General features: G+C 39.6%; 1 protein-coding gene across 1 annotated transcript in view; it reads right to left on the bottom strand.

Annotated features, from left to right (window-relative positions):
- Positions 1-677: 677 nt before the first annotated feature.
- LOC109923493 (phospholipase A1 member A-like) overlaps positions 678-25,592 on the bottom strand; it is a 30,260-nt gene continuing 5,345 nt past the window's right edge. The window contains exons 3-11 of the mRNA XM_048603265.1: positions 25,323-25,500; positions 20,298-20,406; positions 18,270-18,371; positions 17,411-17,503; positions 14,763-14,930; positions 11,693-11,782; positions 9,481-9,595; positions 8,054-8,221; positions 678-1,180 (exon numbers count right to left, since the gene is read on the bottom strand). Coding sequence (XP_048459222.1) covers positions 1,006-1,180; positions 8,054-8,221; positions 9,481-9,595; positions 11,693-11,782; positions 14,763-14,930; positions 17,411-17,503; positions 18,270-18,371; positions 20,298-20,406; positions 25,323-25,500 — 1,198 coding nt within the window. The 3' untranslated portion in view covers positions 678-1,005. The remainder of the gene's footprint in view (positions 1,181-8,053; positions 8,222-9,480; positions 9,596-11,692; positions 11,783-14,762; positions 14,931-17,410; positions 17,504-18,269; positions 18,372-20,297; positions 20,407-25,322; positions 25,501-25,592) is intronic.

Genomic DNA, 25,592 nt, shown 5'->3' with positions numbered 1-25,592 from the left:
TAATTCATGATTTGACTTTGAAAAGACACAGCAAAAAACATGCTAGGCCCTATGGCAACAAATCCTCACAAAAACTTGACACATCTCAGACTTAGCTAAAAATGCATAAGACTCAGCCCGCTCCTTCAAATGACTCAGTAACCTCCCCTCACAGAATAGCCTCAATTCTTCCAGTTTTTGGATTTGTATTTTCAGAACTTGGCACCATGTCTCTCTGGGGAATTGTGTGATGGATACTTGCTGCCCAGAGTTCCTCCGCCCTCACCCAAAAATGGAGTTTTACAATAAGCAAGTTCTTCCTCAGCATAACTCACTGCCTGCAACTCCCTGAACAAATGCTTTGTCATTAAAGCCACCAATCCTGGAATTGTCTGACTTCATCATCATTTTCTATCACTTGCTGCAATTCCATTCATCAAAATGTTAATTTCTTATCCAATAGGTCATGTAGCTACACTTTAAAGAAGCTGCAACTGCAATTTCAAGGATCTGTGTAGGAAATCTTGATACCCCTTCTCCAAGATCTACATCTGCAACAGAGAACTGGGACATGTGCACCACCACATTTGCGTCACACTGAAGCCACACACAAGAATTCTATGAAATACTGACATCAAATGTTTAGACCTGAAGATCACAGAGAGTCTTGAAGGAATCTAAGGTAGTCCAGGGTCTTTATTTATTACTCATACTCCTCATCTTCCTTTTCATCAGATCTAGTGACCACTTGCCTCATTTTCTCAGTTTTGCTGAAAGGTTTCCACTCAAAACTTTAATGTGTCCACACTTCAGATTCTGCTGGGGCCAGCTGTGCATTTCTAATATTTTCTGTTTTTATTGTAAATTTTTATAATTTGCAGCCTTTTTTATTCAGGCGTCACTAACAATTATTCAAATCTATAGCCATAACATGGTATTATGTGTTATGCAAATAGCTACAGACCAGCTGCATTTTTTCTTCCATCTTCTTTTCATCTTTTCTTCTTTTTTCTCATCTTCCTGATGTCACGGGCAGTCAGGAGCAGTGTGGTAGGTTCTCCTGGCTTCATAGGCCCGATGCATGGCCTCCTGGACTTGGCGGTGAGGCATCGGCTGGCAGAATGGAGACTCCTGGCTGCAGTTGGCCTGGACCAGGAGCCTTGCAGAGGCCTTGCCAAAGTCCTGTAGCTGTGTTTGGGACCTCAGCCAATGAAGATGAACTCTGGTTAAGTACTGTCTTTGTATTCTTTTGTATATCAAAACGGTGCCAGATTGTGCCAACTGAATATATTTCACTATCTCCCTAAATATGTGACAATAAATCATTCGTTCATTCATATGCTAATGCACGTCAGTTAATTTCTTGCATATAGTGTGCTGAAGTAATAAAAGTTTCAGGCAAGTTTTATTTGCATGTTCAAGTACTACCTGTAGTAGACGTATTATTACAATAGGTCTGAGAAAAGGACATTAGGTTTATTGTTGTACTTTGGCTGCCAACATTGTATAGCTTTTAGAATCAAACATTTAAACCTGTGAATTAAGTTAATTGTTAATCCTTTTTAGTTTAATTTTCTCTCCATTACTCTGGTGAAAATGGTTTGGTCAAAATGAAGATAAAATGAATTGAAGGATCAAATCTGAGCCAATGGGTCAACTTGCAATATTTGACTGACATTTATGCTTAATATTCATTTATAATACCAATCCTTGACAGTCTTAGCCAGGCTGCCTCAGGAAGGCTGTAGTAACTAAATGTTCAGCTCGTATTTTACAGAAATTGGAGCCTATCTTCTCCTCCAGAGATGTCACTTTGCAGACCAACTGAAGTCAATTAGGGAGTTGCATATTTGGAAAAATTAAATGGTTGATGTGCCTAATCCTCATAATTGCTCACGATGAATGGGTGAGGGTAATTTGAAGAGGAATTGCAGGGAAAATTAGGTGAATGAAGTTTAACAATAACCTTAATTCACTGATTGAAAAGATTTGGTTTCAAAAGTGGAATAATTGTGGAAGCTACACTACAACTGTAAACAGGTCATATGTCTTCTTCAACAACAAATACGGAAGTTGCTGGAGAAGCTCAGCAGGTCAGGTAGCATCTGTGAAGAAAAATCAGATTTAATGTTTTGGGTTCAGTGATTTTTCCTCAGAACTGATGGTAGCTAGGAAGATGTCAGTTTATATGCAGAAGATAGGTTGGGGGGAGCCGGTAAGGAGTAAACAATAGGTGGGGATAGAGCCCAAAGAGAGAGAACAGCAGTTGAATAGACAAAGGAGTTGATAACAATCTGGCTAGGAGGGTGAATAGCTGTTAATGGAGACTGTTAGTGGCTAACAATAGGTAATGTGTAATGGCAGGCTATGTGATAACAAGGCCTGGTGTGTGGGGTAGGGGGCTGGGACATGGGAGAGGTTAGGCCCTAAAATTTGATATGGAGTCCGGATGGCTGCAGGGTGCCCAAGCGGAAAATGAGGTGTTGTTCTTCCAGCTTGCGTTGAGCTTCACTGGAACACTGCAGCAAACCTGAGACAGAGATGTTGGCCAGGGAACAGGGTGGTGTGTTAAAGTGGCAGGCAACAGGTAGTTCAGGGTCTTTTTTTGTGAGCAGAACATAGATGTTCTGCAAAGCAGCCACCCAGTCTATGCTTCGTTTGCCCAATGTAGGGGAGACCACATTGTGAGCAGCGGATGCAACAGATTAGATTGTGTCAAGTGCAGGTAAAGTGCTGCTTCACCTGGAAGGTATGTTTGGGCCTTTGGATAATGGGGAGGGAGGAGGTAAAAGGGCAGGTGTTACACCTTTGCTGGTTGCAGGGGAAGGTGCCGTGGAGCTGTAGGGGGATGTTGGGGGTGAAGGAAGAGTGGACCAGGGTGTCCTGGAGGGAACGGTCCCTGCAGAAGGTGGACAAGGGAGGGGAGAGGAAAATGTGTCTGGTGATGGTATCTGACTGGGGGTGGTGGAAATGGCATCTGATGATCTTCTGGATGTGGATGCTGGTGGAATGGTAGGTAAGGACAAGGGGAACCCTCTTGCTGTTGCAGGAGGGAAGAGGGTGGTGAGGGCAGAAGTGCGGGAGATGGGTCAGACCCAGTATGTCTTCTTGTCAGGCTGATTGTAATTGCATGCCCCAAACAGACAGTATCCCTACAGATAGTACCTGAATATGCTAGCTGACATTTCCTTGAATTCTGTATTATTACAGAACATTATAATAAATTCAAACAAATTTTTACATTCAACTCAGGTGACCAAATTCAGTTTTCTTTGTTCATAATCTACCCAATAAATCTTTGCAGTTGAATGTGTGGCATTATGTTTGTCTTCCTTAGCTCACTGTGTTCTTTTGGTAGATAAAGCCATGTCTGGCAGTCTTATTCTTGAAGCATCAAAGGATGTAGAGACATTCTGCTTCTAAAGACAATTAGAAAGCTGCTCAAAAATTATTTCTCTGTATAAGGCGATGTTATAGATACAGCAGGGTGGCCTTTCACTAAAAGGGAAAGAAGATTACAGTTACAGAAGGTAACAATCTGCATAAGACAGTCCGTTATAACAGTTGTTAGCTGTTCATAGCTTAACCCATAAGATATAGGAGAACATAAAAGTTTATTTGGCTGGTAGGTGCAGGCAATGCCGGATGATTAGAGAAATTGAGGTTTTGGTCAGGAGAAAGAATGAAACATATGTCAGGTATGGACAGCAGAGATCGGGTGAATTCCTAGAAGAGTGTAAAGGCAATAGCATTATACTTAAGAGGAAATCAGGAGAGTAAAAACGGGATATGCGATAGCTTTGGCAAATAGGGTTAAGGAGAATCCAAAGGATTTCTGCATATTCATTAAGGACAAAAAAGTAACAAGGCAAGAATAGGGCCCCTTAAAGATCAGTGAGGCCACCTACGTGTGGAACCACAGGAGATGGTGGAAATACTAAACGAGTATGTTGCATCAGTGTTTACTGTGAAGTAGGATATGGAAGATAGAGAACATGGGGAAATAAATACAGACATCTTGAAAAATGCCCATATTACAGAGGGGGTGCTGAAAGTCTTAAAATGCATAAAGGTGGATAAATCAGATGTACCCTCAAATTCTGCGGGAAGCTAGGGGAGTGATTGCTGGGTCCCTCGCTGAGATATTTGTATGTTTGATAGCCACAGGCAAGGTGCTGAAAGACTGGAAGTTGTCTAATGTGATGCCACTATTTAAGGAAGGTGGTAAGGAAAAGGCAGGGAACTATAGACCTGTGACCCTGATATCGGTGGCGGGCAAGTTGTTGGAGGGAATCCTAAGGGATAGGATTTACATGTGTTTGGAAAGCCAAGGACTGATTAGGGATAATCAACATGGCTTTGTGTGTGGGAAACAGTATCTCACTAACTTGTTTGAGTTTTCTGAAGAAGTAACAAATGGGATTGATGAAGGCAGAGCGGTGGACATGATCTATATAGATTTCAGTAAGGTGTTTGACAAGGTTCCTCATGATAGACTGGTTAACAAGATTAGATCATATGGAATAGAGGGACAACTAGCCATTCAGATATAGAACTGGATTGAATGTAGGAGACAGAGGGTGGTGGAGGGTTGCTTTTCAGACAGGAGGCCTGTGACCAGAGGTGTGCCACAAGGATCGGTGCTGGGTCCACTGCTTTTCGTCATTTATATAAATGATTTGGATGTGAACATAGGAATGTGGTTATTAAATTTGCAGATGACACCAAAATTGAAGGTGTAGTAGACAGCAAAGAAGGTTACCTCAGAGTACAATGGGATCTTGATCAGATGGGCCAACAGGCTGAGGAGTGGCAGATGGAGTTTAATTTAGATAAATATGAGGTGCTGCATTTTGGAAAGGCAAATCAGGGCAGGACTTATACACTTAATGGTAAGGTCCTGGGGAATGTTACTGAACAAACAGACCTTTGAGTGCAGGCTCATAGTTCCCTGAAAGTGGAGTCGCAGGTAGACAGGATAGTGACGAAGGCGTTTGGTATGCTAGCCTTTATTGGTCAGTGCTTTGAGTATAGGTGTTTTTCGGTCATGTTGGTGCTGTACAGGACATTGGTTAGGCCACTTTTGGAATACTGTGTGCAATTCTGTTCTCCCTGTTATAGGAAGGATGTTGTGAAACTTGAAAGGGTTCAGAAAAGATTTACAAGGATGTTGCCAGGGTTGGAGGGTTTGAGCTTTAGGGACAGGCTGAATTGGCTGGGGCTATTTTGCCTGAAGCATCAGAAGCTGACGGGTGACCTTATAAGGGTTTATAAAATCATGAGGGGCATGGATAGGGTGAATAGCCAAGGTCTTTTCCCCAGGGTGGGGAAGTCCAAACCTAGAGGACATAGGTTTAATGGGAGAGGGGAAAGATTTAAAAAGGACCTGAGGGGCAATTTTTTCACACAGAGAGTGGTGCTTGTATGGAATGAGCTGCCAGAGGAAGTGGTGGAGGCTGGTACAATTACAACATTTAAAAGGCATCTGGATGTGTATATGAATAGGAAGAGTTTAGAGGGATATGGGCCAAATGCTGCCAAAAAGGACTAGATTAATTTAGGATACCTGGTGGGCATGAACTAGTTGGTCTGAAGGGTCTGTTTCCACACTGTACAGCTCTATGACTGTAAAAGCAAAATAACGCAGTTGCTGGAAGTATGAAATACAAATGGAAATGTTGGAAATAGTAAGGTCTGGTAACATCAGTACAGATAGAACTTCCAGAACAAGAAATAATTAGATACATTTAACATATTAAATTTAACACATTAACACATTTCAAGTTATTAAAGACGTGGGGAAGGAGGGGATGAGATGTGGTAGAAAAGGCGAAAGATTAAATGAAACAAAAAATCCGAAAGAACTGCAGTGCTGGAAATCAGAAATTAAAACAGATGTTGCTGGAAAAGCTCAGCAGGTCTGGTAGCATATGTGGAGTGAAATCAGAGTTAACGTTTCGGGTCCAGTGACCCGGTTTTGAGGAAGGGTCACTGGATGAGAAAGATTTAATGAGAAATGAATATTGGTGCAAGACAAAAGGTACTGGTAATGTTACAAGTAAATCCTAACTATTTCCACCATTTGTTTGCTGTCATAACATTAAACATTTTTCATATATAGTACAGTGGTTTCCTTAATTCCCACTACAGCCTTTTTTCTGCTTTTGTGATGTAAGTAAATGGAATTCTACACACCAAGTTTCCTCACGCTTTGGCTGAGATTGAGAATTATTTGTATAAATACAAAGTGAGTCATTTCCCATGTTTGTGACATAGCAGATCGATCCTTGTTGGACAAGGGAACCGAGTGTAATAGGCGTTGGATGGTAATGTGAAACTTGAAAGACAAACAGATCTGCCATAATCTTATTGAATGGTGGAGCAGATTCAAGGGGTCGAACGGTCTACTTCTGCTTCTATCTGCAGACATTCCAATGAAATTCAATATTACCAGCGACAGCTTAAGGATTTGCATTTTATATTGTACACCTAATATGGTAAAGCATCCTAAGATATTTCACCAGAAATATTCCAAACAAACTTAGGCACCATTCCACTTAAAAATGGATATTAGGAGAGATGACCATGCATTTGGGTAAAGAGGCATGTTTAAAGGAGCATCTTAAAGTTGGAAAAAGGAAGAGAGCGAGGTTAAAGAAGGGAATCCCAGAGCTTAATACTGAGGCAGCTGAAAGCATGACCACCAATGGTGGAATAATGACAATCAGGGAGAGTAGAATTAGAGCAGCACTGAGATCTCTGAATGCGGTAGGGCAGAAGGAGGTGACAGAGATGGGGAAGGAGGAAAATCATTCAGGGATCTGTAAACAAAGGTGAGAATGATATGTTCTGACTGTTACTTAACCAAGAGCCACAGGATCATGTGTGATGGCTTACCAGAAAAGGGCTTTGGTGTGGATATGGACAGCCAATGCATGGGTATGAATATAGTCCAGTTGATGCAGTGGAGAACAGTGGAATAGTCAAGGCCGGAGGTAACAAAGGCTTAGGTGACAATTTCATTTTAGGCACTAAGAGGTAATAGATGGTCCTGATGAGGGACTGAATATATGAACAGAATCTTATCTCGGGTTCAAATATGACTGACTACATTCATCACCTCCGGAAGTATTATAAAGGACCATTTCACGCCGCCCCGCCTGCCCCCAAAAAATTACAATCATCAGGAAACCACATCAGTTAGAAAATCATGAGATTGATGTGGGGTTTGGGGTGGTAGTTCTGCTGATTTTTATTAGGTCAAAAATACCTACAGTGCCCTTCATGTAGGGAGAGGAAAATTCAATTGAGTTCCCATTCGTGAATACTATTCAATTACTCCTGTGTTCAAAAACTCTGATAATGGTTGTCAGGGAAGGAGAGGATTGAGTTTTTGAAATAATCCCCATCTCAGTCAAACAGACTACAATTTTCACATTTCAAGCAGTCAGTTTATTGAAAGCTACTGGTCCATGTGGAGTCATGTCTCGGAATTAGTCAACTCATTTAGAAAATGAGGTTCAACAGAGATTTACCAGGATGTTGCTGGGAATGGAGGGTTTGTGTTATAAAGAGAGGGTGGATAGGCTGGGTCTTTTTTCACTGGAGTGCGGCAAGTTGAGAGGTGACCTTACAGAGGTTTATAAGATAATGAGGGATTTGGACAAGATCAATGGCAGGCGTCTTTTCCCTACGGTGGAGAATTGCAAGACTAGGGGTATATTTTTAAGGTGAGAGGAGAAAGATTTAAAAAAGGCATGAGAGACAATTTTTTTTTTTTTACACAGATAGTTGTTCATGAGTGGAATGAACTTCCAGAGGAAGTGATGGATGTGGGTACAGTTGCAACGTTTGAAAGACATTTAGATAAGTATATGAATGAGAAATTTTTGGAGGGATATGGGCCAAGTGCAGGAAGTTGGAACTTGTTTAGTTTGGGATTATGGTCTGCATGGACTGGTTGGACTGAAGGGTCTTCTATATCACTCTATGGCTCTATAAAGAAAGAGAAGAAAGTTTAGGAAGAAAGTCAAACTATGATACAACCTCAGCTACCCACAGGGAAATGATTTACCTGTCATTCAAAGGGAGCTCCCTAATACGTAACATCTCAATATGAATTGGATATCTTTTCCTACGCCAACTGGATAACAGTTCAATAGTGATGTCATTCATGTTCCCAAAACTGGCATCATATGGTATTACTCTTCTTATTGTGCTTTCATTTGATTGCTTTTTAGGTCTATAAAGAAAATACAAGAGTGAGAAACTGGATAATGCTTTCAATCTTGCTCCATAACCATTCATGTTGGTTGTGACAGAAGATAGAAATCAAAAATTTCTTGTTTATTTTGCTGATAGGCTATGACAATGTTAACTTGACAAAAACTCTAGATATGCCTTCGCTCACAATTTTTTTGGATTGGTTTCTGGTCTGTCACTGTAACTTGGTCAGAAGTGTGACAGAGGCCTTCTTCATGCACATAACTGGAGCTTACACCATACTTCCAAAGAAATTCATGACGGTAGCTTAACTACCCTGATTTAAGCCCTTGATGTACTTGATTCTGTAGGGTGCTATGGATAAATGTGTTGGAAATTGTAATTGTTTTTCTGCTAGTTTACATTTAATGATAGATTTAATTGTCCTTGTGTTACTTTGCTTATTAAAGTGAGCTTCACATCAGTTTATCTCTGCTGAAGTAACTCCACAGAGGCCAGGTCACCAAGTCACCCTTTGTTTACGTGTGGAAAGTCCTTGACTCTGCACAACATCATCAGAGTCAGCACCCAGAGTGTCAGAAATTTTGACACTCCTCCTTTTATTCTGTCAGCCAGTGCTCCCTGATTGGACCAGATAGCCAGCCCCAATCAGGGGACTCATATTTATGAGATCCATCTGGCTGACCTTGTTACTATGACTACAAATTCAGCCAATCTGTTTCATTTTTTTTGATCAATAAATGAATCAAGAGTTAGGTATGGTGGGCAGGAAATTGGAGTTAAGGCTGCAATCAAATCAGCCATGATGTTATCGAAAGGTGGAGTACACTCAAGAGGCCTAATGGCCTTTTCCTGCTTCTATTTCTTATGTTGTTATTGCATTATATCCTTGACATGTTTCACATCTAATGTGACGACTGCAATAACTACTGTAACAACCCAACCTCTGTGAAATGCAATTAGTATTACAAGATTGCATATTGTTAGTGCACTGTTCTAACTACACTGATTTTGAATTGGTTTTTAGGCAGAATTGCTTGGTTAACATCCAATTGTCATAAGCACCTTTGGAAGGAAAGTTCACAAATCAGATTAAGCTTCTGCAGTATTTTAGAAAGCATGCAATTAACACGATGTGCATTCTGTTTGAAAATAATCTAAATTAAAGATTTTTTGGATTTTAATACAGATCTTGGGCGCAGGTAGGACTTAAACCTGGAACTCTTGATTCAGAGGTAGGGACACTACCATCAGAGTGCCCTACAATTAAATACTTACATTTTTAGATGAAGGTATGATGCATTGGAGTGGTTGTTGCTTTGAAATTTTATTTTGACACGTTGCTCATGGAATCCTAATTGTTCATAAAATATTTCTAGCAGAAAATGTTTCACTGGTTGGAGAAAAAATAAACATTTAGTCAATGAGTGATATGTGGATGAATTTTCTTTCAATTTCTGTCTTTGGATATTCCACTGAAGAGGCCATTTTGATTTCTACAGTATAAATTTGTTGCTGCTTTGTCCGATGTCAGTTTTAGTTTTTATTACTCTGGTGGGTCTATCAGTGTGCTTGCTGTGCTTTTAGTCAGTTTTGCAAAATGTTCACTTTTGCACTGAGGACGTCAGTTTCTCAATCGGCAATTATATTGTGCTTTGCTATGAAAAGGAGGCATTTCCTTCAGATGATGAAATGGAAGGGCCTGAACAGAAGGCAATTAGAGAGAGAGGAACTCCTGCAGAGAACTCCTGGAATGAGATGACTGATCTTCAACAAATTCAGATAACATTAAAGGTTTCTTTATATGGTCTTATATACCAAAAAGATCTTTCATTTCCTGAGACACATCATTCCAAAAGAATCTATCACACTGGTATCCAGGGCCTTGGAACTTGTGGTCCTGATTCTTCAGCCTGCTGTTGTGGAAATCATATGTCCATAAAATATACATCCTAAAAAAATGTCACTACAGTCTTTTAAACTCTGCAGGATGCTGAATTCCCTAGCCACAACTAAGTTCTAAAACTGGCATTGGATTTAGATGGGTGAACTATCTAATCAACAAAGAAGTGAATATTGCATTCAGAATATACTTTGCTTCTAATCTGCTCCCCTAATTAAGATAGGACTACTGCAAGTATCTTTTTACAGGAAACCTAATTGATACAGCCCTCGTAACATAACACATTAAGATGTCTCATTGTACACAGATCAGAAAATAGCATTGTTTCTGCAAGGATGCCAGCTATAGACAGGCTGTGAAAGTGCCAGCAAAACCACAGAATGAAATTAATCTGGCAAATAATAGAGGTTCTAATATGAATTTTATTTAATAGAATGGTTTGCAAATAGAAACATAATCAGATTTTACACAAATCTGTGTGTGATCCCCAACCTAGTTGCAGAACCACAACTCTAGGGTAGGAGTCTGAACTTTCATCTGGCTGGGATTTAGTGTGTAAATGACCATGCATTCTTTTGGAGAAAATGTTAATTTCCCCCACCTTCCTGATCTGGTAATGTTGTCTGGCCTTCCTGCGGTTTGAAGAAATTGTTAACAGGTAAAGCCTTCTACTAGTGATAAGTCCCTAGTTTAAATCAGATTTCTTGCCACACTCTATTTTCACCCGGTCAAAGTTGGAATGATTTTGTTCAAATAACCACTGACATGTTCTCATTATTTTGTATGACAATGTGGGAACAGTTGTATCAATTATAATTATAAAGTCAACGTTGCTCTAAGTCACCATTGCTCTTTTTGTTCGTAAGCTGTTAAATTATTTATAGCTGGCTTCATCTCATCAAATATCTTCTTGGTCCGTCCTTGAAACAATAGCAAAATACATTCAGAAAAGTTACAATTATCCAGGGCCTCCTGTTACACTGGGTATAACATTGTATTGTGAGATGCGAGGAGGTACAGGCAGCTAAAGCTACATTGTTCCAACAGTTCATGCAAGTGCCTAACTCCATTGTGTCCATAAAATCCTGGGCAGGGCCCTAAATTTGTAACATTTATAAATGCACAACCTATTAAAAGGTAAATATTGTGAATAATGCCCTGAGCCTTTAGTGCATCTCATTTTATTGTCAGGAACTACAATAGCTTTCAAAAAATGATGGAAATTTTGATTTCTTTTGATGTGTCTAAAATTGAGTTGTTTGAAATTCTACTCTGAGGGTGTAATAAATATAAGACTACTCACCAGTCACGGTGAATTACAAATCAATAGGTCCCAAAGGTATATCTGAGTTATATATGGATTAATAAATTGCTGACACTATGTTACAATGTTGTAACACAATCAAGAGTTCAAATGATACCATAAATCATCAGAAGAAAGCTTATTGAGTTCATTCTGCCTCCAAGGCAACCCAGCACCATAATGACCTCTGTGATGCACATCATCCATCCATTATTAAAATGGATTCATGTTTTGAATGACAGTGTGTGCAAGTATATTGATGGAGGGATGATACACTCACTTACCACAGAAAGGTGGCTGACTTGACGTCATCAGGTACACTTTAACTTCCTTTGGCTGCACATCTGCACTCAAGCCCCCACACTCCAAAAGTCCTATAATGTGAAGACATTTTAATATCAAATCTTACACAAAACTCCTAAAGGAGTAACATAAAACGTGCAGGTAGCAGAAATAAATCAAAAGCCGGTAAGAAAACTGTGATAGCAAAATAAGACCCTAAGACATACGATCAGAAGTAGGCCATTCAGCCCATCAGGACTGCTCTGCCTTTCAATGATATCCTGGCTGACATGATAACCCTCAACTCCACTTTCCTGACTTTTCCCTATAATCCTAGATTCCCTGACTGATTAGAAGTCTATCTCAGCCTTGAATATACTTAACAATCCAGCCCTTGACAGCCCTCTGTGGTATTCCACAGATTAACTACACTGTGAGAGAAGAAATTCCTCCTCATCTCTGTCTTAAATGTACAATCCCTTTTTCTGAGATTATACCCTATGGTTATAGACTCTCCCATAAAGGGAAACAACCTCTCAGCATCTACCCTGTTGTGTCCCCTAAGAGCCTTGCATGTTTCAATAAGGTCGCCTCTCATTCTTCTAGATTCAAATGATTACAGGCCCAACCTACTCAACCGCTCCTCATAAGACTGTTCCTTCATAGTTGGCATCAGCCGAGCGAACCTTTTCGGGACTGACTCCAAAGCTGATATGCCTTTCCCTAGAAAATGGACCCAAAATTGTTCACACTATTCCAGCTGTGGTCTGACTAGAGCCTTGAATAGTTTTAGCAAAATCTCCCTGCTTTTATAATCCATTCCCTTTGAAATCAAGGCTAACATTCCATTTGCCACCCCTCTTACCTGTTAAACTTAATGCGGCTTTTTGTAATTCATGGATGAGAACTCCCAAATCCCTCTGTCCTTACCTTCCTGCAGTCTTTCTCCATGGAAAGAATATTGAGCTGTTCTACTGTTTCAGCCAAATTGCATAACCTCACATTTTCCACATTATATTCCAAATGCCAAGAGTTTGCTCACTTACTTAACCTATTTATATCCATCTGTAGATTCTGTGCGTCAGCCTCACTACTTCCCTTCCGATTTATGTTTGTGTCATCCACAAACTTGGCAATAGTACATTTACTTTCCTCATTCAAGTTATGAATATCTATTGTAAATAACTGTGACCACAGGACTGGTCGCTATGGCACTCCATGAGTTACAGGTTGCCATCCGGATAATGCTCCCCTTTATCTCAACTCTCTGTTTTCTATCAGTTAGCCAATCCATTATCCGTACTGTCCCCAGCACTAGGGCTCTTATTTTATTAAGTAGCTGAATATGTGGCATTTTACCAAATTCTCTTTGAATATCCAAATATATTGCATCCATTGCTTCTCCTTTATCTAATCTGTTACTTAGAATTATAGAATCATAGAAATGTACAGCAAGGAAACATAACCTTCTCATCTATCCAACTCATCTGTGCTGACCAGATATTCTAAATTAATCTAGCCCCATTTGCCAGCATTTGGCCCATATTCCTCTAAACCCTTCCTATTCATATACACGTCCAGATGCCTTTTAAATGTTATAATTGTACCAGCCTCCACCACTTCCTCTGGCAGCTCATTCCATACACACACACCCTCAGCATGAAAATGTTGCCCCTTTGATCCCTTTTAAATCTTTCCCCTCTCATATTAAACCTATGCCCTCTAGTTTTGGACTCCCTCACTCTGGGAAAAGACCTTGGCTATTTACCCTATCCATGCCCCCACGTGATTTTATCAACGTCTATAAGGTCATCCCTCAGCCTCTGATGCTCCAGGGAAAATAGCCCCAGCCTATTCAGCCCCTCCCTATAGCTCAAACCTTCCAGCCCTGGCAACATCCTTGTAAATCTTTTTTGAACCCTTTCAAGTTTCACAACATCCTTCCTCAAAGAATTCTAGTTAATTTATCAGCTACGATTTCCCCTTCATGAATCTATGTTAACTCTTCATGATCATATTATGCATTTCTAAATGCTCTGCTATTAGATCCTTTATGATAGGTTCTAACATTTTCCCAATAACAGACATTAGGCTAACTAGCCTAAAAACACCTGTTTTGTTGTCTCCTTTCCTTGTACGATAAAAGCATTACATCGGCAGTCTGCCAATCCACTGGGACTTTTCCAGAATCTGAGTTAGTTAGAACCCGAGTTAGCTTAAAGTGTCTCCAATAGCACTAGCAAAATGTCCTGCAAGGTACTCAGCCCCAGCTCTGTTCAGGTGCACTGTGCCCAGTTTGTACAGGTGCCATCTTCTCTAGAGCTAGTCCCAGTTTCAAGAACCTAAAAAAGTTCTCCCTCATCACCATTCCAGCCATTCATTCATTTGCTTTATCCTTTCACTTCTGTATTCACTTACATATGGCACTGAGAGTAATCTGGAGATTACTACATTTGAGGTTCTGCTTGCTGCTGTAGTTAACATTATGTGCCTGTGTTGATATAATTATTTTAGTAGTTTTGAGTGCTTGCATAAATTCAAAGAGTGTTAACCCTTCAGCAGGTATCCCAGAATTTTTGGTGTATAGTTTCTGACTACTCGTTTCTATTTCATATACCATTTTCAGATGCAATATCCCATATTCATTGTACACATCGGGTAGAATCCCAAGTCTCGGTTTTTTTTTTAAACTCAGATGTTAATTTATTTACCTTGAATAAATTACATTTTATGCTTGTACGTATTATTTATTCCTCTGAGAACTTCATGTAGTTTGTATATTTCAAGCATGTCCTGCAGGAGCCAGTCTTAGAAATAGTAGGAAACTATAGCTGGGCAGTTCAAGAATAAGTAGGTGGGTTATCATTATTATATTGTCAGCTACTTCAACATGGATTCAGTCACAGATCAGTTGGCCATACAGCAGCATCCTGATGGCACTCAGATGAAGAAAGGTTATTAAACGGAAACATGCTAACTCTCTGCACATATGCTACCTGACCTGCTGATATTTGCAGCATTTTCTGTTTTTGCTTATTATGCCAATGAAATGCGTCAACACTTCTTCTGTACCTATGCGTGGGCAATGCTGTAGTGCGTGGGTATAGCAGTCGATGCATTGCCCATTCCTGAAGTGTTCATAACTCTCACAAGGGAAAGCGACCAATGGACAATGATTCTTGATGGAGCTGATGTACACGTAAATTGCTCTGATGTGGTCACAAATTAAATACTTGTACACTGAAAAAGAAAGAGCCATTTGTAAGCCGTGACAGTATTCTGTTGAATAACCATTATTTTGAAGCTTAAGCAACTTGATAAATTCATTATATGTTTTGCTCACAATTACTGTACATTGTAAATTTCTTTTAGAATATGCCTTAATTTGACAAAGAAAACATGAAAGAATAATGTTATCTGGGAAAATTTTGCTGGAACAATAAAGCTGAATAAAATGTGATTTTTTTTTTGGTATTATTTGTCCTACTCAGTATATTGCCTAAGATACTGAGCTTTGAAAACCTCAAAGCCAGCATTCAAGGCAAGACAGCAATAGAAATACTTTAATTGGCGTTGGCACCCCTAGGCTTTTGGGAACAAATGAGACAAGGTTGACAGTACTTATCATTATCTGGCTTGGAAATATCTGTTTATGAACACTTGGGAAGCTGTGAATGAGACAAAAATCAAGTACAGCTATAATGCCCTCCACAAATCAAATATAGTCTGCTTACACTCTGTCCAGGATCACAAGCAAAGAATAAGTGCTTAGGTGAGGTTTGGACCTATTGCTGATGGCACCATGGGAACAACATACAAACAGAAGACGAGATGGATAGTAAAAAGCATTCTAATGACATTTTTTAAAAATTCTACAATGGCATCTTAATTGTAATTGGGCAGTTATCAAAATATTATTAAATCACCACTTTCGTGAGTGCAGTTAGAGCTGGGCTATAAATGTTGGTGTTGCCAGGGATGCCCACGTTCCCATGAAAGAATAAAATTAAATAAGATAACTGTATTGGTTACTTTCAGTTGATCTACAAGTTCTCCATCAATAAGCTGATTTGAGAAAATATTGATATTGTATCTTTCCAGTATTAGTAATTGTTTATATGTCCTGCAATCCTGCAATGAGCACAAACATGTTCACTATAAATTATTGTTCAGACTAATCTATGAATATGGTTAATTCTGCTAATAGAAAGTAAAATGAACAAGAAAGACAATATAAAACAACAAGGGTTGATCATTTTGAAAGATGCAAGACAAAAATAAAAACAATAATAAAAAATAATACAATGAAAGTAAAACAAATATAAACAAGAGAAAACACAACAATTTAGATTAATAAAATTAAAACATGAGAAACAGTATTTGTGATTATATATAAATTAATATGAAATAATTTTAGATTGTGTAACATAGAATCCCTACAGTGCAGAAGCAGGCCATTCAGCCTATTGAGTCAACACCAACCCTCCAAACAGCATCCCACCCAGATCGACTCCCCTATTCCTGCATTTCAGTTCGCAGAGTTAAACCTAGCATGACAGATCATTATAAAAGTTTCAATTTTGCATTTTTTTTTACTGTGATAGTTAGTCATTGAACCTATTCACCTGAGGCTTCCAATATTTTTTAGCAAAAGAAACGCAAGTTAATTACATAGAAGAAAAAAATAGACATATAATAAAGAGCTATATATATATTATATACGACAGTTTAGAAAGATCTTAACACAATCGACAAAAAGAAAGATTCAGCCTTTTTCCCCAACAGTAGCCTTTACTAATACTCATTGCCAGTAGAAGATCACTTCTATCCAACTTCAAGATTTCTCACTTAACTGAAACTTTACAGTTTTTATGGTCTCAAGATATCTTTCCGGTTATGAGGTCCTAGATTCCTTTCCATTTCTGACATCCAGGGGACTTTTACTCTCACAACCTGAAAATTCTTCAATCAAAATAAAATTTGCTCCTCTTCTGATATGAAGCTGTTCAGCTAAACTGAAATGTAAATGTTCTCAAATGGGCCCTTGTTTTTTATGTGCTATAAAAGTTCAACTTCATAAATACTTCATCAGTTAACTCCACAGATAAATGATCAAGGCATTTAACTTAAATCACATGCTTTCTTTGAAATGATATATTTTGTTCACTGTTCCAAATGAATTTCTGAACTCAACAAAAATATCTTCAGAGACTGAAACCATTGATTTATTTTGCCTCAAATTTAAAATCCAAATACTGCACAAATTATAATAAGATGTTATGCATTTTTTTCTTCATTCAAGGGATGAGGACATCACTGGCCAGGAAGCATTCATTGCCCATCCCTAATTGCTCAGAGGGCAGTAATGAGTCAACCACATTGCTGTGGATCTGGAGTCCTATGTAGGCCAGACCAGGTAGGGATGGCAGTTTCCTTCCCTGAAGGACATTAGTGAACCAGATGGTTTTTCCTGACAATTGTCAATAGATTTGTGGTCATCATTAGACTCTTAATTCCAGATTTTCTTTTATTAAATTCAAATTTCACCATCTGCCATGGCAGGATTCAAACCTAGGCCCCAGAACATTACCTGGTCTCTAGATTGACAGTCTAATTGTCTTCCCCTCTGTAATACAGCCTCAAATAACTGAATCAGTTTTGTCAGTAAGATTAAACCATCCATGTTTTGGAATGCAAGTTTAACAATACTAAAGCATTACCTGAGGATAATAAGTGTCGAGGACAACCGGGTTGGTCTTTCCCATCATTCAGGTAAAAATCAATATGCCCAACTGGTTGAGAAATTCCAAAGTCTGCAAATTACCAAAGTCATACTGAATACTGGATTAGTTATGAATTTTCAAGCTAGTGGCTAGAAAGTTAGAGAAAAGCAACACACAGACACATTGGCTTTTCGCAATGATATCAGGTATTTGTTAAAAGAAATTGTATCAAAGATTGACAACTGAAAATTTGCAATTTTCTGGCTATTACACAGTGCTATTTTTCCAATTTGCTTTCTGTAATTATAATTTATTTCAAGATGTAAGTTAAGGCTGTTGCTTAATAGCCTTTTCAAGACTGAACTGTCATTGTTATGGAAGTATAGATCTACAAATGCAAAGATGCAGATTTTCATCATGTTACAATTTGCAGAACATAGTTTGGATCTATCAGCGGACAATGCTACTCTTGTTACCACTATCCCTGGGATTTTCTGGTGAAAGGTGCCGACAGGCCCAGGATAGTAATAGTAATGGCCCTGGATGCACAGAAAGGAAAGGACAGGAAAGGACAAGTGCATGTCGAAACCTCTTCACCTTTCAGTCTTGCCCACTGGTCACTTACCTGAATGGAATGATTATTGAAAGAGTTCTATAATAGATGAATAATCCATTCCATCAGATTATCATCTGGGGTGCAGACAAATATGTACCTTAATTTCCTTTCTTTACCAAAGATGCAGCAGTATTTGCTGTTAGTTGTTCTGTCCCCCGAACTCTCTCCTGATATGACAAATGCAAAACAACATCTCCTAGACTGTACTGCAGGGAGGAGAACAATCTTTTTCATACTTACTATCCGAATCACTGTGAATGGCTTCAACAAAGACCGCATCCCCAGGATCAAGACGCTGATCAATACTTGCCTTTGAAAACTTGGGCCCAGCAGGATCTAAACCTGAAAAATAGAGAAAATAGGATAATATTGAGATATTGAATTTAAAAGGATGGCACTAATTTCTTTTCAGATCTACGTGGAAAAGAGAAATATTTTAATTATATTTAATTACATTGAATGTACACAGAAATGGACTATCCAGCCAACCTTTGTATGTTTTTATTTTTGCTCCATTCTCACCTACTCTCACCTTTTTACGAGTCAAAATATTCTTCTATTTCTTTCTCATATTTATCTGGGGTTCCCTTAAATGTATTAAAGCTAATCGCCTTAACTACTGCCTAAGACTCACTACAGTGTGGAAACAGGTCATTCAGCCCAACAAGTCCACAATGACTCTCACAGCATCCCACCCAGGCCCATCCCCCTATAACCCACCTAATCTACACTATGGGCAATTTAGCATGGCTAATCCACCCAGCCTGCACATCTTTGCACAGTGGGAGGAAACCAGAGCACCTGGAGGAAACCCACACAGACACGGGGAGAATGAACAAACTCCACGCACACTCCAAGAGTGGAATCGAACCCAGGCCCCTGGCGCTGTGAGGCAGCAGTGCTAACCGCTGAGCCACCAGTGGTACCACACTACCACTACGGTAGTGAATTTCACTTTGTGACTACTCTTGACAATTCCCTGTTGCATTTATTAGTGATTATTTTATATTTGTGATCCCTGATTTTGCTTTCTCCCCACAAGTTGAAACATCTTGCTAAGTCTATTTTATTAGGGTTACCAATCTGCCTTATCTATTCTAAAGGGCCTTAGACTGTTCAATCTTTCCAGATAGATGTAGCCTCTCAGTCCTGGTATCATCCTTGTAAATATATTTCTGCCATCTCCAATGCTTCTAAATAAATCAGGCTTTATTTCAGGCCAAATAAAATTGTTCCTCCTGAAGCATGAACTGGACACCAGAAATTAGAGTTAAAATTCATTTTAGCCACTTAAATGCTGTTTATAATGCTGAACTATTGGCTATTATGGTAATTATAGTTTTCAAAAATGTTTTGTAAATTACAAAACAGGACAATGTACTGTTTAAAGTCATAAAATATTTATTACTTTCTACTATTTAGATGATAACATTCAATGCTGCAAGACTGTATACAATACCAGTTAAACCTAGCTTTATTTACCCAGAAGAGTTGAGTGTGGCTGTATTCATTGAGTCAGAAAGTGAACTGTGCAGGAACTATCTTAAGGGCTTTTGGAGCTCCAACATGATAGCAGGAATATGACCACCCACAGCATTGGGTAAGGAGAAATGAGAGGTAATCTTTAAGTTCCAGGTTCCGAATCCTATGATCCTTAACACCTACACGTGTGATGCTCAATCCCCAGCTGAATGTTATGTCAGCCACTAATTCTTGGGGAATCCCTGAAACTACATTCCCTCAGCTCTCCCCCATCCTTGTGCCAATCTAACTGAGGAATTTATTTACCTCTTACCTCAGAGCACCCAATCTTTGTCAATAGGTTGATATGTTCCATTGGCTCCTTTACAATGGGGCCTGAGCATCAGTCTCTGGCAATATCAGACCTTGCCATTCTATCGTAGGGAAAGGATAGTGCACCCCAGCATTCTCAAAATAGATCCACCTAAATTCCTCACCTGTTGTCTGGTAATTGATCTCACTGCAATTTATAATTACTGACATTGTGTGATTTATCACAACAGTCTGCATTAAAACAGTGACTACTGTTCAAAACTGATTCATTGGACATCAAACACATTAGTACCTTCTGAAAATGTAAACACTCCAAACACATACTTTCCCTTTCTTTTTGTTTGGGAGTATGTATGTATTTTCTAAACAAAGAAGAAAGTGAGGGAAACAAATGGAATTTGAGGCATGTTTATTCATGAGTAATGCTTTTCTCAGTAAAGGAGGGTTAAACAGTTTTTCTGTGTGCAAAGTTACCTGTGATCTGCCCTAGCTTTCCTTTGAACATGCGACCCACAAATCCGGCTACATGTGCCCCTAGACTGATTCCAATCAAATGGAAAGAATCTTCTGTGCTTCCATGTGACTGAAAATACAGATATGGTTAATTCTTATTTCATCATTTTATTGGGAATATCAGAAAATAAATAATACAATTTATTTATAATGAACTTTATAAGTCTGCAGCATTCAGACAATAGATTATATTTGATGTAGAAAATGTTATGGGCAGTTCAAATAGATGAAAATAGCATAAAAGAGTGGTCATCTGGTCAATTGAGATGACCAAACATTGCTTAACTATATAGGTTTAAGGTAAAGGACTTAGTGCTGAATTTTACTAAAATCGACTGAGTGTCATTTTGGACAGTTTCACAGAGGTTTTCTCTCCATGAGTCCTCATGAGTTTTCTCATGCAACTCTCCACTGCTCATTTTGTTGTCCATGCATATATCTCTATGGTGACCCCTTGTGCTCTTGTGTGCTCAGAAATAGCAGACATACTTGCCATTGCCAAGACCACCCAGGATTTCCAGCACTGGTATCATATTTGAAGGCCGTAGTGCATCAAAAAGTACTGCCAGCCAAGAATTGCCTTTCACAGTGCAAATGGTATGAGAAAAAAGCTTCTGAGAACATATTGGTTGCACAGGTAACACTTCATTGTAGATATAAGTTCACATTCATAATTACATTGAGAAAAAAGGAGGTTACATCAGAGGCAGCCGGATAGACAGTACCATCATCAGAACAGGTACAATGCAGATGATGAATTCTTGCAGAAAGCAGGCTGTGTGGAGTATAGTCAAGATAACTGCGTCAGTTGGTTTTGTAGTAGATATTGGTGCAAGCTTATCCCCAGAAATGGAAATGGTCAAGACAAGGAAGGGGAGGAAAAAGTCAAAGATGGATTAGTGAATGTGAGAGAAGGGTGAAAATTGAAATTTTTTTCTCAACCAAGGATTCCACCCCACCTCCCAACCCCACCACGTTTAACAGGGCTGTAACTGTGTACGAGACCACTTCTGCACTCTCAACTCTTCCCCTTACTCCCAGAACAATGATAGGTTTCCCCTTATCCTCACTTTCCATCTGCTAAGCTCCATATTTAAAAGATCGTTCTTACCATTTACACAATCTCCAGTAGGATGCCACCAGCAATCCCATTTTCCATTCCCCTCGTCTATCAGTAATCTGCAGGTACTGGTGACTTTATGGCATCCTGGTGCACTCCTCCATCATTCCTGACACTTCCGTACACCCCAACACCCCTCATGACACATCTCATCTAATCACAGAAGGTGCAACACTAGTCCACTCACCTCCTCCTTCCTCACTGTCTATAGCCCAATATGCACCTTCTGGGCAAAGCAGCATTTTAATTATATTTCTTTCAATTTAGTCTATGGTATTTGCAGCTCACAATATGATCTTGTTTACATTAGCAAGACCAAAGACAGACTGGGTGACCACCCAGACCTTCCAGTTGTTCACCATTTAAATAAACCACTGTTTCCACTAACATTTCAGGGCCTGCTACTGTGTTCCACTGAAGTTCCACACAAGACAGAAAAGAAACACTTCATTTTCCACTTAGGCACTATATAGCCTCCAGGACTCAATATTGAATTCACAACTTCAGAGTATGGCATCCATACCCTCCTTTTGTTTCACACCTTACCGAGCCCAGCTGTGCCTTGCTTGTGTCTTGTTGACTTTGCTCTCAGCAGAATGGATCCACTTCTCCTTTTCATACCTTCATTTACATCCATTTTACATCTCTGTCTCTCCTTTACCACCATTTTCATCCTGACATTTTCATCTCTTCCACTTGCTCCTCCTCCCATTTTCCAGCTACTTCCAGTTCTGAAGAAGAGTCATACTAGACTCAAAACATTAAACATTGTTTCTCTGTCCACAGATGCTGAGTTTCTCAACTTTCTGCTTTTATGTCAATTAAGTCTTGTTGGGCTTGTTACATCTGATACTGCACTGCTCTATCATGTAGAAGGTGATGTTTCTCCCGCGCAGTGTCCACATCTTTGTCCTTGGAAGACTGTTTCTGCTCTCCCAGCTCTTCAGGGTCCATCACATCCTCTCTTGACCTGCTCCAGTTGTGCAGAGCACAGTATGCCGGGATTACGTGACACACACTGTCTGCACTGTACTCCAAGACCCTCCCAGACCAATCCAAGCATCGGAAGTGCATCTTCAGAATGCCTATCACCTACTCTATGATGGCCTTGGTTGAAGAATAAGCTGAGTTGTATCTATGCTCAGCCTCAGTCAGGTTTGCACAATTGAATTATCAGCCATGGCTGCAGAAGGCTTGCTATATTGTTCAGACGCAATTTCTCTGCATCTTTGCAGCACACAGCGATAGTGACAATGATCCTTGCAGTGGCTGAATCCATTGGACATGATTACACTGAACCTATCAGAACCTAACAGAAAAAGAAGAGGTCCTTATTAATGTGAGCAGACAGCATTTGCATCACACATGAATGATGGTTAGCTTGGTCCTCCATACGGTGTGACATAGAGGACTCTGTCAAGGAGGACCGTGGAACACTTCTACATGGCGCTTTGACATAGTGGACCTTAGTCTGATGTACGCAGTACAAGACATGTCGTACAAATACAATAGGAGATTTCTCCATTCCTCTGAGCCTCCTAATGTCCTGCCGTTCATTGAGTTCCCTCTTGTCTTGTTACTTCTTCCAAAGTGCATCACCTCACACTTCCAAGATTAAATTTCATCAACCATAGTTTTGCCTTCTGACTAACCTGAACCATTCAAACCTATTCAAACCATTGTGCTGTACTGACCCCCTTTGAAGCCAGGATGCTTATGACCATCAATGACCCCCTTCCCCCTTATATATATGTTGTCTCCCCACACAGTTATTGTCCCCTTTGCATCCTAGCATGCTGCCTCCATTCCTCACAACTGACTGCCCCAAATTTCCAACTACAGCAGTGATAACCACCAACAGCCTCCACCCCATCTTGATTGTCATTGAACTCCCACCCCTGACACAGAATTGCCAATGATCTATCTGCCCTGATAGCCTTGGACAGACACTCCTGACTGTTGAATGATCAGACCCTGTCTGTACATTTCCTTGACTGACTAACTGCAAATCCCCTGATGTTTGCATTTGACCTGCACAAGTGACCATGGCCCACTCTCTAGACTGCAGTGATACAGACCCATTGACTCTGACCACCCCAAGTGGTCAACTGACCATGATAAAGCTCCAGGCTAAGAGTGGAAGTTATCTTTGATTTACTCGGCTAGGATCCCCAACAAAAGGTAGTGCTCCTCGACTTGACTGATTTTAAGACATGGCTGTTTGGTCAAATCTCATGCACGCTGCTGGAACGTGCTGTAGGTGTGACATTGATGTAACCTGTCACCCTCAGAGAAACATGTCTTTCCCCTTGATGGATCATCACTGACACCCATCACAAAGTGCCAGACTTTGCATCTGCACTAGACAAGTCAGGTGTACTGTTAGTGCTGTCTCACATGGCAAAGTGCAGAAAGGGAAGACAAAGGAAAGTGATCGTCTAAGTAGGTGCAAAATGTGTGAGCACATGCTAAGAGAGTGAGCGAACAGCCTTGAGATACAACTGCTCCAGTCAATGAGGTGGATTCATTGTAATAATTTGACCCTGTGTGCAAAGTAGCCTCGCAGCAGTATTAAAATGCATTCCAAAGTGCAGAATTGCAGTGGAATACTGTATTCTAACTGGGTTGGAGACATGCCATGATAATGTGGTAAGGTTGGTGAGTGTCCCTGCCTATGGAGTGTATCCCGATATGTTGGGGACCGCTATCCAAGTAGGAACAGGTTGTTGAGTTGCAGATACCTGCTCTGACTGTCATATCGATTATTGTCTCTGTTTAGTTTCTAACAAGCGTGCAGGAAAACAGGAAACTGCATGTCAGTGAGGTGAAATGAGGTACTAGCGGTACACAATTGCATGAAAACAAGCCTCTCATTGCTCACTAGTGGGATTCCCATCTCACCATTCAAAACCTAGTTGCAAAATTGGATTAATTTTCCCTCAATGTTGAGAACCTCATTTTTCTGATTTTGCCATATTTTCCCAACTGATTTCGCAATTGCCCATGTCATTCAGGGCTTGGAAAATTCCACCATCGGTCCCTGTGAGTAAGCCTGAAGATTCTGCTGCTGATAATAATGGAATAGAAAGAGGAAATGATCTGTAGGAAGCCTGAACTGAAGGATAAAAAGTATGGAATAGGATTTAATATTGGAGGTGCCTACAGAGGTAAGGCTGAGTTGGGCTATTACAGGGGTAAGAATTTGAATTGAACTCCATAGAAATTTTTAAAAAATTACAAAAGTGAGAATGAAGGTAGGTTAAGAATGGAGATTTTATTAGGCTTTGACGTGTGACTTGGAAATGACATGACAGCAAACAAATGTCAAAATATTTTTCTGCAGTACAAGAGAAAGTTCTAATTCACAAGTGCATATGTATAACATTTCATTTTGTAGCTCTAAGCCAAATCAGTGCAAACGCATGTTTGTGATTGCCATAATTATAAATATTGCCTCACTGGCATATATTTCTCACCGAATGCATTAAGGTCATAAATGATCATGTGTAGGATATTGCTGCAAATACATTTTATCTTAAATAAAGTAGATTATGTAATCTTGAGTTCACTTGCCAGGAACAGTGTGGGCGGATTAGGATAATTTGGCACATGGGACATGTTCTCAAATCATTTGCGCTGATTTGACCCAAAGGTTGATGCCTGAGGAGCAAAATTGCAATGCCAAGCCCTGATGATGTGATTGAAACATAAATAGTGTCATACCTCCAAATCCAGACTTCATCAATTGTTATACATTACTTTGGTTTTAGTATCGGATTCAATAGTTGATTTTTTTTAATGGTGTTGATATAGCTGCTTAGCTTAGAGGATATACTTTCAGTTACCATATCTATTCAGGTATTTACCATTAAGTCTCCTATAAGAATAGCAATCTTCAAACCCAATTCAACAGAATTCTGCACTGCATTATGATATAAAGCTGTTGAACCAATAATCCAATCAACAATGACAACGTTCACATCCATTGCACCAAGCAATTCTTTTGCCAGGATGTCAACCCAAGAAGGTTTGCTGCCAGTGATCCTAAACAGAAATAACAATATGAAGAAACAATGAAATATTGACATAAAAATATTCAAACTCTTCACAAGTTATTCTGAAATTGAATTGCAACA

This window comes from Rhincodon typus, chromosome 11, assembly GCF_021869965.1.
Source record: "Rhincodon typus isolate 14 chromosome 11, sRhiTyp1.1, whole genome shotgun sequence".
Taxonomy (NCBI): domain Eukaryota; kingdom Metazoa; phylum Chordata; class Chondrichthyes; order Orectolobiformes; family Rhincodontidae; genus Rhincodon; species Rhincodon typus.
Note: the sequence above shows the minus strand (reverse complement) of the source record. Positions and strands in the feature narration are given on the sequence as shown.